Genomic DNA, 18463 nt, shown 5'->3' on the forward strand with positions numbered 1-18463 from the left:
CCACCTTGAATGATACCGAGTGTTTCAAAGTTTCGAATAACCAAGTTATGCTCGTTTTCAAACACATTATCGAAAACATCGATATATCGATATGTTGTGAACGAACCAAGTATATGTAAAAACGTATGTAAATACGTATAGGTAGGTATAGGGTATGGGTATGTAGCAGTTTGATCAGCTGGTGATCAGAAAATTTTAAAGCATATTCGATCTGAAATTGATATTGTTATTTAATTGTTTTAACAATAATTTTTGCGTTAGTGTTACCAAACAATTACATTCGCATTCTTCCTGCAGTATGTAATTTGTAAAAATGACTGGTTTAGTCGCCTTGTGTATGACTTGTTTCATTCTCTATTGTAGTTTTACTTGGTAAGATACATAATGATTATATATATTATACTATAATTTTTATAATATTTTGGTTCTTTTTATTGACTAGTAATATTACTTTATTTATCCATCAGGGTGATACCAAGGTTCTTGGCATGGTTAGTAAAGAGACGATACAAAATTTATCTACGTGTTGGTCACATTTCATTACCATATTTTATATTACGGGATGTAAATATTTCAAAAAATGGCTTTACATTGGTAAGTTTCTCTAGAAAAAGATAGGAAGACATTGTCATTTGTGTTCTCATCTTCCAAAGCTTTAGAGAGTCGATCTATTAAATTTTAACAAAATCAAACTATATATATATATGGTGTTTAATTTCTTATAATTTTAGCAAGTGGAAGAGATCAGTATAAGAAGCAGTCTTTTTAGCAGTGATGTCGCAAAACTTTTAGCTGTGATTATGAAGGATGTCAGAATCAATAAAGATGTTCCAATAAAACCTGTACAGATAGTAAGAAAACCAAGGAAGCCAATGGATTTTCAAAATAAAAAAATTCCACCAATAATTATAACTTTTGTACAAGTATGTATATCACACTAAATCTATATACTAATGAATACAATAACTTATTTCTGTCAAGGTTATTGTACTATGCTAATGAAATGATTTCAACTAAGATTATTCGCTAACTTGACAACTGTTTTGAAATGTTTTAGTTTATGGCTGTTCACATAGAAAATTTAAGTCTTCTGATTTTGGGTAATGGTTGGCTAGCTAATGGAAGTGCAGAGAGTCTGACTTTAGATGGTAGTGTTGTTCATGGAGCTCGTACTCTTCTTGCATCTGCTGCTATCATAGGTGGTGCCATGAAATTGTTGCGTCATGCATCAGACGCTTGTCTTTCACAGATATCCTTTGCTGGAACTGCCGAAGCGACTCTGAAAGCTCAAGGGGAACTATCGGTAGAGGTATGAAGAGACTGTCTATAGGATTTGTATATGTCACACAAGCTTATTTGTCCTAACACGCAAATTGCAAAGGCTAGGAAGTAATGAGATACTATGTTGTGATTTAACGATGTAGCTCAATGCTTTGAACGATAGCTATTTGTGTTTAGCACACTTAATGGATGATCCTGAACAACTGTCCTTTGCAATGGGATTAGATTGGAATCAAGCAGGATATAATTTATAGAAATTGTACATCGGAATAACGCAGACAGAGGGTTCTGGAGGAGCAGGTCTCATTAAATTCTTCAAAGACAGAAGTTCGTTAACTAATGCTGCATCTTCGTATTCAGATGCACGTGTCGATCCTTCTACTAATCTCTTAACTCGGTTAGCACCAGTTATACCAAAGGTGAATTCATTACTATCTACCACCGATCTATCCAAATTCAAAGGCAAAAGCGCGTATTATTAAAGATTTAAAAAAGATAAACATAATTAAATATATTTTCAGGATTTTATCCTGAAAGTGGGTAATTCTTCCATAATTACGGGTAGAGAAGATGGCGTAGTACTTGGTTTGGAAGGTACAATGAAGGGTTTGCAAATTAGCACAAAATTCCAACCATCTGACCTGCTATTAAATTTTACCTTAAATTTGGATGGATTATCAATTCGTAGTAAACTCCCTGTTTTGACATTACGATCGTTAATAGTAAATTCAAAGGTACTATGGGACTTGTGTCTACAGAATATTACTGTTTCACATTGTATTGTAACAAATTTATATTACCATGTAATATGATTATTACTTATACACATAGATGGAGCAAGACATTTTACAAATTGCTACACAAATTAGCAATCTTTCTATTATTTATGATCATAAAGACTGGGAGTCGATATTGTGTAATACCGATAATGAAGTTTCAAGACCTGTCGATAGTATAACGTTAAAAAATAAATTACCATGGTTAGACATTAGAGTAAATACTGAACTTTATGATTCGTCGTTATGCATCAAATTATTGGATGTTCACGAAGCTTCGTGTGGTGTAGCACATATGAAATTTTCGCTAAATACACTTACAGGTATGTGTAATGTGGCTTATAATTGATACGTTTTACTTGTTCCTTTATATTAAGATACTTAATATATACTAAACTTAATAGTAATTATAGTAAATTACTAGTAATTATTTGATGATCGTTTAATTTCGTAGATATAATAGATAGTTGGAACACAGAGTTAGTAGTGGAATCTTTGTATTGTACCTTAAACGGTTCCAATACCATTATTTCGGAAACATCTCATCGATGGGGAACGCCTTTGTCTATCGGAGTATTATTAGCTACGACCCGTACCAATGCCATAGGGATTGCCGTTGATGCTCTTGTAACTGAATGGAGTTTGGAACTAGCTAGATTTCTTAAAGAGGCATACAAGTAAGATATGTGAGAAAAATAAAAAATAAATATTCTAATTGATTTACTAAAAACTGGCTATTTAACAGATGTTGCCAAATGTACAACAGAAGAGCCGAAACAATGAAAAATACGAAAAAACCGGATAGCGTTGTTCAATTAAATCTCAAAATTACAAATTGTAATTTATTCTTTATCGCAGAAAACAGTCGTATGTATATACATATATATATAAAATACTACATATATATTGATCTATTCTATTTAAGAATTTTAATCAGGATGTTCAAGACCAATGTCTCGATTGATTGTTTAGTCTCTGTCATGATGCGTTTGGATACTGCAAATTTAGAGCACAATACAAAACGATTAGTGGTCGTAACAGAGGGTGTTAGCGCGATCACATTGAATAAAAACGAACCAATTGTCTGTCAGCACGCACAAGCATTGGCACATCCATTTTTAGCTATAAGGAAGTGCAAAAGTGCAGTTACATCTGAAGCGATAAATATTAGTTTAGATGGTACCAGTCTAGCATGGAGTCCAAACTTACATCTTCGCCTCTTACAACTTTGGTTAGAATCTGCAGATTTCAGATCTATTATAAGTGGAGACTCATCGACATGCACCGCTCAAGGTTAATCTACATCTTATCCATTTATTCGTTTTATTTTTTTACCCTTCATTTCTTTTATTGTATTTTTCTTTTTTATATCTTTCTGCTACTACATTTTTACTTTATTAAATCTTCTTTTTACAGATGAAGACACTGATAAACAGCAAAAACGATTAATAGATATATTGGCTACTGGTGGTATCAGTTTATCTATAGATATTTCTCCGAAACACTTTTTAGAGCTTTCATCGGACCAGTTACGTTGGACGCAAGGAGAATGGAGACTTAATTATATGCGTGTAACTTTAGATATGGCTGATATAATTATGATCGAAGGATTCGAATTAATCAGAGTATTGAGCAGCGAAGAGGTGCGACTAGAACGACAAAGTAACGAAGGTTTTGTTTTGGATTGGAACGAAACTTGGATGCTCAACATCGAATCAATAAAAGCTTGCTTTCCGTACGAACATCAATTTACTGACGCGATTCAGAATGAATTATTCAGTATAAAAAAATGGTTAAAAGAAATTCATTCATCGTCGTCGTCGTCGTCGTCATCGTCGTCGTCGTCATCGTCATCATCGTCATCATCGTTCTCTTCTTCATCATTATCGTCATCGAGTCAGGGAAAAGAAAAGCGTTTACCGTGCGATTTAATTATAAAAGTACGTTTATATAATAGACGTAGATTTACATGTAAGTAGTTGTTCTTTATAATAAATATAACCAAAGTATTTCATATGTTATAGATTAAAGAATGGATATTCGAAGTAAGCGATGATCCATTTGAAGTACGTTTACGAGATAATTACGAATTATTGGAGGACGAATATAAAGAGAGTCTAAAAAGGCAAGCAATGCTTGATACTAAAGTGCAAGAACTCTGTCGAGCGCATTTGTTACTTCCTCAAGGTAAAGTTGAGGAACTGTACGCTAGTTTAAATAAAAAAAATGCGGAGATATATGTACAACGGTGGAAACAAATGCAACGCGCCGGCCCAGCTAGAACGCGTCTGTTTGCTTGGTCTATGTCGGATATCGAGATATTGGCTTTAGTCGACCCATCGATCGACGGTATGGAAAATGCAACGAGGGCTCTTCGAGAAATGGACGCGGAAACTCCCTGGCCAGAAGATGGTCTTGAATTCAGTACCTTATGGGTAAGGGGAATCAGTTTAAAGTGCGCCGAATGGAAATTACAATTGCGGGATTTTCCGCAACCGTTACTGTTGGTTGAGAGTTTAAGCGTTTGGGGTAGACTAGCTGGCGCAGAAGCTTTAGCACCGCCACGAGCCAGACGAACTGTGAGAATCGAAATCGGTACTCCTTGGGAGGATATTGTCGTGGAAAGAGGCATGACATCTTTGAAGTATTATCACGATCTGAACTGGGATATCGACAAGTTCAGATATGCGTTTGGGCCTTGTTGGGAACCGGTCATAGCGCAATGCAATCTCAGTTTCGAGAAAATCCTCCATCCATCACGAGACCCGAGCCCTCCATTACCATTTTGGGACAAAATGCGATTGGCTCTCCACGGAAGATTAACACTTTGCGTGAAGCAGTTGACAGTTTTGCTACATGGTTCATTGGATCCGTACAATACCACGGAGGAGATGGAACTTACATGGACAGGACTGGAACTCGATTGGACGCAGGGAAGAATTATCGTAAAAGGAGATTTGGATGTTTATGTCCGTACGGCCAGCAAATACGACGATTGCAGATTACTTCATTTACCGAATGTACGTTTGAGCATAAAGTTAGCGTGGGTTTGCTTAGGTGATCCTAGAGATCATCATGCTGCGATACCTTGTGCTCCGGATAGATTACCGGAATATTCGAGCAATCAAGAGCATGACTCGTTCAGAGCGTTTCGATCTCAAAACTTGAATGTCAGCCTTTCTCTGGAGACGAAGCCAACCGGATCTCCAGCGTTAGCAAGTGCACCAACCGCCTTACTCTACGGCAGCACCCTCAGATGGTTCGAAAATCTAAAACTCATTCTCTCCGGCGCAACAAGACCGACGAGGAAAGGGCCGCTTTTCAAGAATATCAGACCTAGAAAGAAACAGTTGAGCAGGCATTACAGGAAAGTTCGGTTGACACTGGCTTTCCATCAATTCCATGTTAGTTATTGGATGTCATTCGCTATGCAACGCGGTTTCGAAGTAACTGGTGGAAGAGTGGTGTGTAGTTGCGAACACAATTTGTCTTTGCATCCGATCGATGACGGACTAATACATCGACCGAGAGCCGAATGGTCGGTCGTATATATGAATTGCGAACTTAGTGATGCGGAAATTTGGTTGAAAAGCGCGCTTCACGAAGACAAGGAGAGCGCATCGCTTCGACAACCGGTCGAAAAGTGTTACTGTTTGAGCGTAGCTCGAGTCAGTTACGGCAGAGAGGCAATGGTAACCGGAGTCACCGGAGGGGATACTCCCACACATAGACTTGTTGTACACGATTTGAAAGGGGCTTGGACAAAGACGAATAGAGACGTAGCGTTTGCACTTTTTGATTCTTTCATAAAAACTCAGCAGCTGAAGAAAAATCTGTCTACCGCAGCCCTGAAAGGTTTTCACAGAGAAAGTTCATCGACACAGCACAAAAATCGAACAAGATCAGTCGAGGTGCAAAACGTGGCGACACAAGTAAATGCGTCATCCGGCGCGAAACCGCAACAGGGTGAAGCTGTCGGTATGTTGCAGAGATTAATAGCCGAAGCTGCAAATAAACCGGTTGCGTTCAGTGACGATTTATCGGTACAAACGAGAGGTCAACAATTACGTGGACTAGCAGCTTGTCATCAAGATGATGTCCTTCACAAAAATTGGCTAAGTATGTGTGTGAATTTTTACAATTATCTAATTTTATTCAACTTCAGTGTATAACTGAAAAAGAAGAAGAAAAAGAAAAGAAAAAATTGTATTGCTTTGTATTTTGCAGTCGCCTTAGTGAATAGTCAGGTATTATTGAAAGGTATTGAAACGCGAGGCTACGTGATCTTGTCCGCGGCTAAAGCAGAAATATTGCAAAGAGTTCATCAACCTGTGTGGAAAGAGAGAACTTTAGTATCAAAGACAACCTGGGTCGGATCGTTAGAATGTATGCAGTATTATGCGACTGTCAGTGCCAACATTGACGAAAATATCGACGATAATATAATGTGGTTGACATTAGACAATATACAAGTAAGTTGGAAATAATTAGAAGGTAAATTGTACAAGTAAAATTGTTTAAAATTGATGTTAACTAAAGTTTCTTGACCTATTAAATTAGGAGAAAGATTCGACTGTGATAGCTGGTTTACCAGATGTGCCGGCGCTGGTTGGTTCAGGACAGAGCGTCGGTGGAGTGGTAAGTCAAACAGTTGGCGGTGGCGGTGGCCCTCAACATCAATTGCAACGTATCGTCTCGAGATGTAAATGCGAATTCTTCTACGTTGGTTATGGACAAGCTTTAGACGTTGGCTCTATCGATCAAGTTCCACCACCACCAAGAGAAGAAGTTAGCCCATGGGAAAGGAAAGATCTTTCAGCAGCTGACGCGTTTACATTGATGCATCACGATTTGGATGTTTGCACGAATTCGTTGCAGTACGCTATGATTTTAGATATCGTTAACAATTTGCTTCTTTACGTAGAACCGAGGAGAAAAGAAGCATCTGAACGTTTGCAGAGAATGCGATTTCAACTGCAGTTACACTCGGTTGAAGATCAAAAACGGCCGATTCAACAATTGCAAAATACTGTGCGTGGTTTAGTGGCAAAATTGAGGAGATTGGAGCGTGAGACGTATTTGGTGCAAAAAGCTCTTGCGGAGGAATCTAGCCCTGAGTTATTAGCAGAAATGGAACGGCTAGAAGCTAGAGTTTTCGAATGTAAGGAACAACTCGGAGCAAAAGCGGAAGAACTCGATGTAATGTTAAGCTGTTATAAGGAAACAACCGCCCCAACCACAGCTTCTACCACGTTGAAAGATAAACCGGCAGCAGTTGCTAGAGTAGCAGAAATTTGCTTCAAACACGCTCAGTGGAGATTAACGGATGCAGATGGTCAATTAGGAATCGCCGATCTCATATTAACCAATTTCTTATACACCAAAACTAGCAAAACCGACGATTCGGTTGAACATCTCCTTGAATTAGGATATGTTAGAATGACAAATTTATTGCCGAATCAAATCTACACGGAGGTGTTGACACCCACTGAACTGCAAAGTAATATGCCTGTTGATAGGCAACGAGCTCTTCGCGTTTTCTGTAGAGAAAAAGCACCTGTTGCTGGAATATCCGTCAAAGAACATTTCGAAATCAATGTTGTTCCACTAACGATAGGTAGGTAACTTGCATATTGTCGTATATCCTCCTCCTCCTCCTCCTCATCCTCCTATACCTTTCTACTTTTTTCTCTATTCTAACATTTTCATTTGTCTTCCAATGCTAATTGAGATCAATCGTTTTACTGTTAGGATTAACGAAAAAGTTTTTCAATACGATGCTCAAATTCTGTTTTCCTGAGAGAGATCCGGAAGGAATAGAGGAGCCACCTGCACCGCAACGAGATTCCTCTTTTTATGTGCCAATCGAAAGAAGGGATGACGTGGAAAAAATGAAAGAACGAGCAGATAAAAATAAACTATTTATATATATCAAAATACCTGAAGTACCCGTTCGTGTCTCTTATAAGGTATTTACAATCAATTTTCACGAAACCATCATATTTTTGTTTCATATTGCTCGCAAACAAATTACGAGTTATCAAACTAATATTAATAAATCACTTGTTTTTCCGCGCGCACACGCATACACACGCAATCCACCAATAGGGAAATAAAGAGAAAAATTTGGAAGATGTTCGGGATTTTGCTCTGGTAATACCTACGTTAGAATATCATAATGTTACTTGGACATGGCTCGACCTTCTTTTGGCTATGAAAAGCGATTCTAGACGTGTAATATTAAGTCAAGCTATTAAGCAGAAATTACAAATAAAGCCAAGAGGGCCACAGGAAGAATCCGCTCCGCAAGAAGAAGATAAAGCCCGACTTTTATTAGGTGCCAGACATCTACCGGGTGATGTGAGGAAGAAAAGTGTTTTTAAATTTAAGTAACATCTTAGATTTGTAACTCGATAAATTTTTCATTTATACAAATATACATAGGATTGCAATATTTATTCTAATGGAATATTTAATAAGAAAGTTGTTAGTGCATTGCCAAGTATTTTTATTAAAGTCAAGCGATATTTGTACGGTTTTTTAACCACTTACACAACTCTATATGGTTTATTATTTGTTCAACTATTAACTGATATTGAACATTTTCATACACGTTCATCACTCAAATTCGAGTAATGGTAACGGCATTCTGTTTTACTTACAATTCCTTGTACAATTTCGATAAAATTATTCTTAAGTAGTTAAAGTACCGTGAATGCGCCGGGATTAAAACGTTAATCTTCGTAAATAGTTGCTTTTCTTTAATTGATATTGTTTTTACTGGTCCGAAATTATTGCTCCAATTATACATTTTAATTGTTTTGACTTGTTTGAAATTTCATAATGAAGCGTCGGTATGTGAATGAATTTTAGATGTAATTTAACTTAAATTGAGAATGATGCACGACTGTATTGTACGGTTACTTTCTATTGTTTGCGATCGCAAAAATTTGTGATGTTCTATTAATGATCGAAAGTATTTTGTTACATTTCGATTGTAAATATTTCGTTGTTATAAAAATAAATGGTACAGTACATTCCAATGATACTTAATACTCGTATTATCGATGGAAGAAATATAGCCAAGTCTTAAATTAAAACATCGAGTAATATCGATGATCGATTGATCGATCGATCGCAAGAATATCCAAGGTTGCGCGTATGTAGAATTCCATCTTCCTCGATAAGAACTGAATCGTAGCAAAATTATAATGTGTAAATAATACATATATGATAATCGATTTTGCAACCTTGTTATATTTCTTTCGTCGGCTGCACATCACCTTATTTCCGATTAAATATTTACAATCTGTATATAATACATCGTTAAAAACTAATTAAAGGAGCTTCTAAAGTTTTTCTCGTGTGCCTCCATTCATTCAAGTCTGCCAAAATCCTTCTACCATACATATTATGCAATTCGCGAAACGTTATCCTCGTTCTTGGAACATTTTCCGTTCTTCCTGGAGCAGATCTAACGCTCTGCGAGCGATGATGCAACTCCGACCTATTGAAAGGATTATGTCGTTGTCTTGGAGGAGCTTTTGGAGACTGAGCAGGTGCCATCACCATTGTTGTTTCTTCTTCTGCTGCGTCCAATTGTCTTTGTAATTCTGCTACCATTAATTTCATGTAATCATAGCTTGCACATGCTAAAGCTTTCATCCACTGCTCCATAGATTCCTATAAATTCCCCATAGTATAGATTTGTTCTCTACTGACCATTATTATAGAGACAATAATTTCTATTATAAAAATCAAATTTATCAAGAAATACTTTTACCTGAGATTCTGCTGCAAGAGCATAATTTCTATTATTTGGACCATGAAATACGATCTGAAAACCAAATTGTTCTTCGTCTTCTGCTAATTCAATAGTACAACCTTCAAGAACTATCATGCCCACAGGTTCCTTGTCACCGCGTCGGTCGAAATAAAATAATATATTTCCTTTGAGAACGAACCATCTTCTTTGATAACCACGATTTAATTCACCACGTTTGTTTAACCAACCTTCACGATCTACTGGTGTTGCCGAAGTTGCAAAAGCTACCATATTTTTCTCGTTTATTTTCATTGCATTTAAAATTATACTTTTAACCGAATCAAAAGAAAACTCTTAACTTCACGTAATGTTTTTCTTATCTAATCCGTCTTAATATTTATCAGTAGGAAAGCAATTTGTTTCCGATTTTTATATTGAACTGAAATAACCTTATAACCTTTAAAACGTATTTAACTCGCAATAATACATGATACAGTAGGAATCTGTAATATTTATGACACTAATCGGATGCTCTGTGTTAAAACGACACTTTTTTCCACTCTATTAAAATTTGTTTTTTACACAAAAAACAAATTCATTTACAAGAAGGAAATATTTGATATAGAATAGAATTGCGATGTTCGCAATCAATTACACTAACCTTCCTTGACAGGTTCCTGTAGCTATAAGTAAAAGTTATACATACATACATGTTATTTTATCGTGTTAAAGGATAAGTTGCGATTACGCATATACTTTGTTACTCATTGTAAACGTTAAATACACGTCCATCTATATTATTATTTGTTAAACGTTGACACACGTTTATTTAACAATACAAAATGGGAAAGGGATTTAATAATTACATGTGCAAAAAGTTTTTCCATCCAGCATCTCGAGACAACTTGAAACGAGTACGGTTCAACTACTGATATTTTTTTAGCCTATTTAGGGTTCGTACTATGATTAAATTTACGATCCTTTTTTTAAGGTATGGATGGCTGAACAACAAGCAGAGGCTTATAAGAAAAAGCAAGAAGAATTACGTGTTCAATATGAAAAGGAACAGGATCTTCACAATAACAAGTGACCAAAATTATATTCATTCAGCAAATTTCTTTGATATATTTTTATCTATAACTTTTTGTTTATTTTATTATGTGTTTTATAGAGCTTTGTTGAGTAAAGAAAGCAAGGATAAGCTTAGTGTAAATTTTATGTATGAACCACCACCTGGAGCAAAAAAAGAAAGAGAGAAAGAAGATAACGAGCCAGAGTATAAATTTGAGTGGCAACGCAAGTACAATGCACCAAGAGAAAGTTATTGTAAAGGAGATAGCGAAATAAGAGATCAACCATTTGGTATTCAAGTACGAAATGTTCGTTGTATCAAGTGTCATAAATGGGGACACATAAATACAGGTTTGTATAATAAATATGATATTGAAATATACATATACATACACATACACATATTTATCCATATTAAACAATACATATTTTGATCACAGATAAAGAGTGTCCTCTGTACAGTCAAGCAATGAGCGTAGTAATGGCAAATAATTCACCAAGTACATCTGCTCCAGATGCTTTAGCGTTAGTGCAACAAATGAGAGAAGATGGATTAGCACTTAAAAAGTGAGCACAGATTTAGAAAGATCTTTTCCTTTTTTCATTGTTTTAACTATTAAATAAATAGTTCCCTATTTTAAAACTAAATATTGAATTTTATTTGTAGATCTGCTCTTAGTGCTCAACAACATTTACGAGTCCCTGAGCATGAACATCTTATGGTATCAGATGATGAAGAGCAATCTGAAATTACATTCTTGAAAACCTTGTCTAAAAAAGAAAAAAAGAAGTTATTATTGTATGTATTTCTTGCATCTGTATTTTGACAAGTACTTGTGTTTATTTCAAAATAATGTTAATTTGAGATCATACATGCTTAAATTAATAATATTTATGATTGTAGGAAATTACAACAACTTGAGAAAAAAACCAAAAAAGCGGAAAAGAAGAAATTGAAAGAGAAACGAAATAAACGCAAAAGAAATAATAGCGAATCAGAAACTGACAGTAGTAGTAGCAGTAACGATAGCTGTAGTGATAGTAATACTAGTACTTCGGGTGCTAGCATCATAAGTAGTAATAGTAGCTCTGTGAATACTATTGATAAAACTTTAAATGATTACACATCAAAAAAGCTTAAGAAAAAACAAAAGAAAAAGGAAAAAGCAGATTATATTTCAAATGGTGACTCTATGAATCGTCATCGGAAAAAAGAGAAAAATAGAACAGGTAATCAAAAGAGAAGAAGTGAATTTAAGCATGAAAGGAAACCCAAATACAAGAAATATTATGAAAAAGATGCGAAAGAAAGTAAAGATAAAGATTGTTATATCTACAGGAAAAGAAAGTTTAACGAAGACAAAATCAGTGAAAATCAAAACAAAAAGAGAACTAAACGATCTTAAAATTAATTGTGTTTTTTCATATCAAAAATACACGCGTGGTATAAAGGCGCATGCTGTATTTGGTATTCACATAAGTTGTGTGGAGTTGATATATGCATAGTGAGTCACGTATTCTATGTCATTCCACAAGAAATTAATTGCATTCCTTTTCATATGCTTTATGGTCAAAAGTATAACTCTCAGTGTGAAAGTTGAGAATTTATGTTATACATATACACAAAAATATTTCGTATACCGCGACTTATCTTTCAAAACTATAAATGTTTCAACAAATACGCTCAATAGTTCATTTCAGGTGTAATAGTTTAATCTGACTCACCTTGTATATTCATATAGATGGAATAAAAAGCACAATGTATGTAACTATTTAATAAATTTCAAGCGAACAATAGAAATAATAGTTTCATAAATATATATTTCAGATGGAACAAGATTGTTTAAAGAAATTTTTTACACAAATATTATTTTAGACTTGTTATTATTTCATCCGTAGATGGCTATAATTGGTATTTTATTATGAATATGTAACATTAATATCATTAAGTATTAATAGGACTTTTGTTTTTAAGAGAATGTAACTGCTTAATAAATACATAAACAGGATTTCTATTGTAATATTATATACACGAGAATGATTTAGTTTTAAAATACAGCCTATGTCAATTTAAGATAGTACTATATAATAGATAAATGTTTATACGAAATTAAGTGTCAAGCTTTTTGATATGTCCTAACTACAGATACCAAAACAGCGAAATTGTCACTAAATTAAATTAAATGATACTATTGGATATTTAGGCATATATATTTGAAAATGCTTTGCTCACTTCTTACTGTTATAACTTTGTCATGAAAAGATACATGTAGAAGTAAATTCATTAACGCATTATATTTTAAAGAAAAAAGCGAGAAAGCATTTTCATACCTTCATATATTTATCTTACAGGATGTTAAATTCTCACTCTCAACATTTTACTTTTATAACATAATTAACTATTAACAAGAATTGTACATACTTATTACTACACACGCATGCGCAGATGAGCGCGTATAAGTCTTTCTATGGAAAATTTAATACTATCCAGCCGGTAGCTGTGAACACTTGGGCAGTTAAAAAGTTAAACTTTTTTGCATAATTGTCATTTTCACAACGATTATGTGTAAAAAGTAGAATCGGATTGGCTACTGAATAAAAACAATGATTTATTGTTGTCTATCGATGGATGTATTCAAAGTTATGTATGTACATATAATTAGCGAAAGACGTATAAAGACTAGCGATAAATTTATTCTTAAGTGAAATATACATATGCTTAAATAATTCATCAAATATAAATTGGAAGAAACAACAAAACATTTTTTTCGAATTTTAATCAAAGGTCGTATAAAATATCTCGATTAATTCTATTTCCACTAATCATTATTGTAAAATATATTTTTAAAGTTTGAATCCTAAAATGGGATATCATATACGACCATGAGATATTCTAATTTTTTTCTCTTACAAAACGCTACCACTTGCGACGATTACAGCTATTCGACAGAGAAAAATATATATATTTATAATCCTTCTCCGATTCTACTTTAACAAAGATCAATACAATTTTTATTTTTATACTGTTATTCTTCTTCCTTTTTCTTTCTTTATTTTATTCGCATGCTCTCCTCTTTCTCTGGTCCTAAGAAATTAATTTTATTCTAATGGCAGAACAAGACTTTCAAGTTTAGCTGTATCCAATATTTTAATCTTAATCAACATGATCTATATAAATTTAATACGATGTTTATCGTCTAAGAAATTTGTGAATTACTTCGGAATGTATATTTATGTAAATAACTTTTTTGAACTTACAATTAGTTTATTGAACAACAAAGCAATGAAAAAGTTGCACGATTTACATATTTGCACGAACAATGCATTCCAAAGAGGCGGTAAATTCATTTTATTCTTTTTATGGCAGACCTCTAAATATATGCAAGCTAAACAAATTTATTTTTATATACTAACTTAATTTTTATATACTAACGATAAACTCGTATTTGTAGATGAATGGAACGTTTTAAAAACTTGAATTAGTCGTTGCAACAGTAAGATATGTCATAAAAAATATCTTTCAGGTTTTTCAATGATATAGCATTTTGTTTAAACAGAATGTACTTATTATCAGGAAACTGGACATATTTACATAAGGGAAACGCATATAATATTCCTTCTTTGCACTGAAAACAATGATCAGTCACATTAGAGAGCAATTGCAGGCCTACATACGATTTGTACGCGAATTGCACTGCCCTATAAGCGTAACTTCTTCGACATTTAGACTTGTTTATCTTTAAATATATATATATATATGTAAACAAATTGCATTAAATTCGATAATTAAACATAATAGTTCAACTGTCAGAATAAAAGACAAACAATGTAGGACATCATTTTTACAAAGATTTTGCTGAATCTAAAATGGAAGATCCAACGTTTTCTTCGATTATTTATATGTATCTCGTTATAAATGATTCCACTGTCAATTCAATATCTTCTACATCATTAAAATTTATTATGCAATGCTTAGAAATTAAAAAGCGGACCTATATCCGCCATTTCGGTATCTTCCATATTATTTGAACCTACAACGTGATGCCTAGAAATTAAAAAGTAACTTTTCAAGCATAGAAGTGCATATTTCAAACGAGTAATACATAATTACCGTTGAATTTACATATAAGATATTTTTGTTTTTCAAGATGGTGAATGAAATATCAAGTTTGAAAATACCTATGTTGTTGAAAATGAGACGCTGTATGGAGATGGGCATCGGGTGATCTTGATGACAAACTGTGAAGACTTCCGCTAAATTCTGTATTTAATAGACCTTTACGTGGGCTTCTAGCGTTCACAACTCTTGGTTGTGCACACATCTCCTCCAAGACACTGGGTGCTACATATGTAAAGCCCTATAACAATATTATTGAATGTGCATAGTTTTATAATATTTTAATGATTACCTCGAATACGATATATTTACAATATATCTCGAAACTTACTTGAAAGATCATATTAGCGGATTCACTTAAAGTACTTTCTACCGGTGAATCAACTGGTACAGTTGCCGTGAATTGTTCATCGAATTGCGATGTATCATCGGCACTTTTCTGCAAACATTTAAATACTCATTTACTCGCATTTATTATTGCAACACATTTTATTTCAATCAAGGATACTCACTAATGAAGGCTTGAAAGGAGGTTCTAATTTACGTGAAATCACATCTTGCCACTTAATATGTTTGAAGAAGTTATGATTCATAATCTGCTCAGCATCATCAGGCCCAGATCCTAGTCTCTGTGACACTTGCCTCTACGATTGATCGAATGCAAAATATATATTAACTTTTACTATGCATAATACAAACAATTAGGTAAATAACCAAATTAGCATTATCTTGTAAAGAGGAGTTAAACATACCTTCAATAACTTTCGTATTAAGTCTTTCGCATCGGGTGTTAGGTATAATGGTAGACATAACTTTCCGCGTAAAATCTTCTCAATTGTTTTTCTTCTGTCATCTCCTGTAAATGGTGGCTGTAGGGATTAAAATGTATGTAGTTGTGTAATTTGATTGAATTTTCATATTTTTTTTACGATATTTTGTTATTTATTATTTAATCTACGTACCATTCCTGTAAGCATGTCAAACATTAAAGCACCTAAACTCCACCAATCAACTGCTTTTCCATGTCCGCTTCTCGTTAGAATTTCTGGTGCCCTAATCATGTTAATGATAATAATAATTGTAATACATACATTTTGAATTAAATCATTATAGCTTATAATTTATTTTAAATTATTTTTCTAGATAGCAGACATTTGTAGGAAGAAAAATATACTACTGGACTGGAATTCGAACTTGGATCTTCCGCCTGTAAGACTGGTACTTACCCAATTGAACTACCCAGGTCATCGCGGAATATTTTCTCCCAAATGCTTAAGTTCCGAGCTATATGCAGCAGCCCTTTGAGATTTAAAAATTTGGTAGAAAATATTCACAGGTGGCTTAAATAGCTTAATTGAATAAATACCCGCCTGACAAGCAAAAGATCAGCGTTTTCGAATCCCTGTCCAGAAATCCGATCAGCCAAATAGTTTTCTCTCTACTTTTTAATACTGACAATGGGACTCAGGATTAATGCAACGAAAATTTTGTACTTACATATACTCTATGGTTCCACAAAATGTATGCGTTACTGTACCTTCTTCTATATGTTCTTTACAAAGACCAAAATCTGTTAATTTAACATGACCTTCGCCATCTAATAAAATATTTTCTGGTTTTAAATCTCTGTGAAAATAATTAGTCCAGTTAAATATACATGTATATAATGATTTTTTAATAATATTAATGATTAAGGTGATAATTAATATGATATTGTACCTGTATATAATACCCTGATTATGGAGATGTTGCAATGCGAGTATAATCTCAGACAAATAAAAACTATAAGTACAAAATACAAGTTATAAGTACAAAAAGCATACTAACACATATAATCTGAAGATATTAATAAGTATATAAATTTTACATACAAATAGAATAAAATACATGTATATTATTATAATCTACAATTACTTGAGAAATTAACTAATTTACCAAGCTGTATCTTCTAAGAAAATTCCTTCTCTATCTAAGTATGTGAAGAGTTCTCCTCCACAAAGATATTCCAAAATTAGATATAATTTACCACCAGTTTGAAATGCGTACATTAAATTAACGATAAATGGATGCTGGAAAAATAATGAAGTGAATAAATATCATATTGAAATTCACAATGAAATCTACTTACCTTTACTGCTTCCAAAATATTTCTTTCTGCTTTTGTATGAGCTGTGTCCTTTTGATTTCGTATGATAGATGCTTTCCGTAGTACCTATATAAATAAAGAACTATAAAGCTTTTTACACACATGTACAAATATAAAAATATTTACCTTCATAGCAAAAATACTGCCTTTGTCTTTTCCAGTCACTTTTTTAACTTGAAAGACTTTCCCATATCCACCTTCTCCAAGAATTTTACATAGTTCAAAATCTTGTGGACCAGTTTTTTCTTGGCCTGCATTAACATTTTGTTCCGATAACTGTACTCTTTCTAAATTATCAGATCTATAAAAGATTCAATTTTTTTTTTTATTTTCTAAGAAGAAAAGCAGGAAGAACGTTTGTATTGAAATTGTACACACAATTTAGCACTTTTATTATTGTTTAGAAGGTACGATTTAGCGATAAATTCGATATCATATATTTTCAAACATTTGACTACTTACTCTAATATCGTATTTACATTTGTAGTATGATTGTATTCGTCCTAGAAAAAAGAAAACACATATCAGATTTGATACAGCGGTCTAAAATCTATGAAATTTGACAAGAAACGAACTTCTCTATTTTCGACGATATCATCGTCCGACTCGTCTTGACTTATGGAGTCCCCGTCGTGTAATTCTATGTCAAATACTCCAGCCATTCTTCTCACAGAGTAATCATTTAAAAGATTTTCTCGTCGAAAACTTTAATTGATCGTAATGCGTCCGAATAACGTAGATATCTACGTATCTGCGTACAGGCGATTGTAGATTTTATTTCCCTTTATTTGCGTGTTCCACACTGATTTTTTGATGGGTAGATTAAACTATCTATATATAATCGTGAACTATCAAATATATCTACAATTAAATGGGCTCATGAATATTCCTTGCTTTTTTCTTTTCTGTCTTATGACAAAATAATCAGGAAGAAATATGGAAAATTTTAAAAAAGAAACATGAGACGATTCAAGTATATATTCTGGACACAAACTATGGTCCAACGTGAATGCCAACTGCATTCTAGCACATAGGCATATGTATATGTTTATGGTGAAGCATGAAATATATAGAAATTTCAAAAAGGTTTTGTTCTACTTTTGAAAATAAAAATAAACTTAAAACTACCCTAAATTAATTTGAATTTACATAGTTTTACGCTTTTAATAATAGATTCTATAATAACAATAATTTCTATTTCTATCAATTGGTCCTTAGCTTAATTTGAAATATCCGTTTAGAAAGGAAACATTAAATTGAAATAAAGAATTGTTATTTAATTCAACGTGAACTTATATTAGAAACAA

The 18463-nt window shown here is 33.5% G+C and overlaps 4 protein-coding genes across 7 annotated transcripts; 2 read left to right on the forward strand and 2 right to left on the reverse strand.

The window, feature by feature from the left end:
- The first annotated feature begins 6 nt into the window (after positions 1-6).
- Positions 7-9105, forward strand: LOC122569479 (protein KIAA0100). 4 transcript variants are annotated; one of them, XM_043730578.1, is made up of 17 exons: positions 7-141; positions 262-372; positions 468-594; positions 732-923; positions 1058-1309; positions 1536-1700; positions 1803-2015; positions 2113-2380; positions 2512-2734; positions 2803-2924; positions 3030-3350; positions 3474-3997; positions 4082-6176; positions 6285-6529; positions 6618-7674; positions 7809-8026; positions 8166-9105. In XM_043730578.1, exons 2-17 carry the CDS (start codon positions 314-316, stop codon positions 8448-8450), a joined length of 6366 nt encoding a protein of 2121 aa, XP_043586513.1. In that variant the 5' UTR covers positions 7-141; positions 262-313; the 3' UTR covers positions 8451-9105. The 4 variants fall into 4 exon arrangements, with proteins under 4 accessions (XP_043586513.1, XP_043586512.1, XP_043586514.1 ...); XM_043730577.1 differs by lacking the exon at positions 7-141 and having other exon boundaries at positions 148-372; XM_043730579.1 differs by lacking the exons at positions 7-141; positions 1803-2015 and having other exon boundaries at positions 148-372.
- LOC122569493 (sesquipedalian-1-like) lies at positions 8549-10463 on the reverse strand. The gene is made up of 2 exons (XM_043730625.1): positions 9841-10463; positions 8549-9740 (listed from the first exon to the last, which is right to left on the reverse strand). The coding sequence occupies exons 1-2, from the start codon at positions 10132-10134 to the stop codon at positions 9384-9386; spliced, it is 651 nt and encodes a 216-aa protein (XP_043586560.1). The 5' UTR covers positions 10135-10463; the 3' UTR covers positions 8549-9383.
- A 56-nt stretch (positions 10464-10519) lies between these two features.
- LOC122569488 (corepressor interacting with RBPJ 1) lies at positions 10520-12902 on the forward strand. Its single transcript, XM_043730612.1, has 6 exons — positions 10520-10736; positions 10814-10908; positions 10994-11244; positions 11334-11460; positions 11561-11692; positions 11798-12902. The coding sequence occupies exons 1-6, from the start codon at positions 10665-10667 to the stop codon at positions 12297-12299; spliced, it is 1179 nt and encodes a 392-aa protein (XP_043586547.1). The 5' UTR covers positions 10520-10664; the 3' UTR covers positions 12300-12902.
- Positions 12758-18155, reverse strand: LOC122569485 (ribosomal protein S6 kinase beta-1-like). Its single transcript, XM_043730610.1, has 13 exons — positions 17732-18155; positions 17619-17659; positions 17283-17457; positions 17139-17222; positions 16946-17079; positions 16730-16792; positions 16508-16636; positions 15973-16063; positions 15763-15879; positions 15523-15654; positions 15342-15449; positions 15073-15251; positions 12758-14938 (listed from the first exon to the last, which is right to left on the reverse strand). Exons 1-13 carry the CDS (start codon positions 17816-17818, stop codon positions 14866-14868), a joined length of 1413 nt encoding a protein of 470 aa, XP_043586545.1. The 5' UTR covers positions 17819-18155; the 3' UTR covers positions 12758-14865.
- Positions 18156-18463: the final 308 nt, after the last annotated feature.

Source organism: Bombus pyrosoma, linkage group LG7 (genome assembly GCF_014825855.1).
Source record: "Bombus pyrosoma isolate SC7728 linkage group LG7, ASM1482585v1, whole genome shotgun sequence".
Lineage (NCBI taxonomy): Eukaryota > Metazoa > Arthropoda > Insecta > Hymenoptera > Apidae > Bombus > Bombus pyrosoma.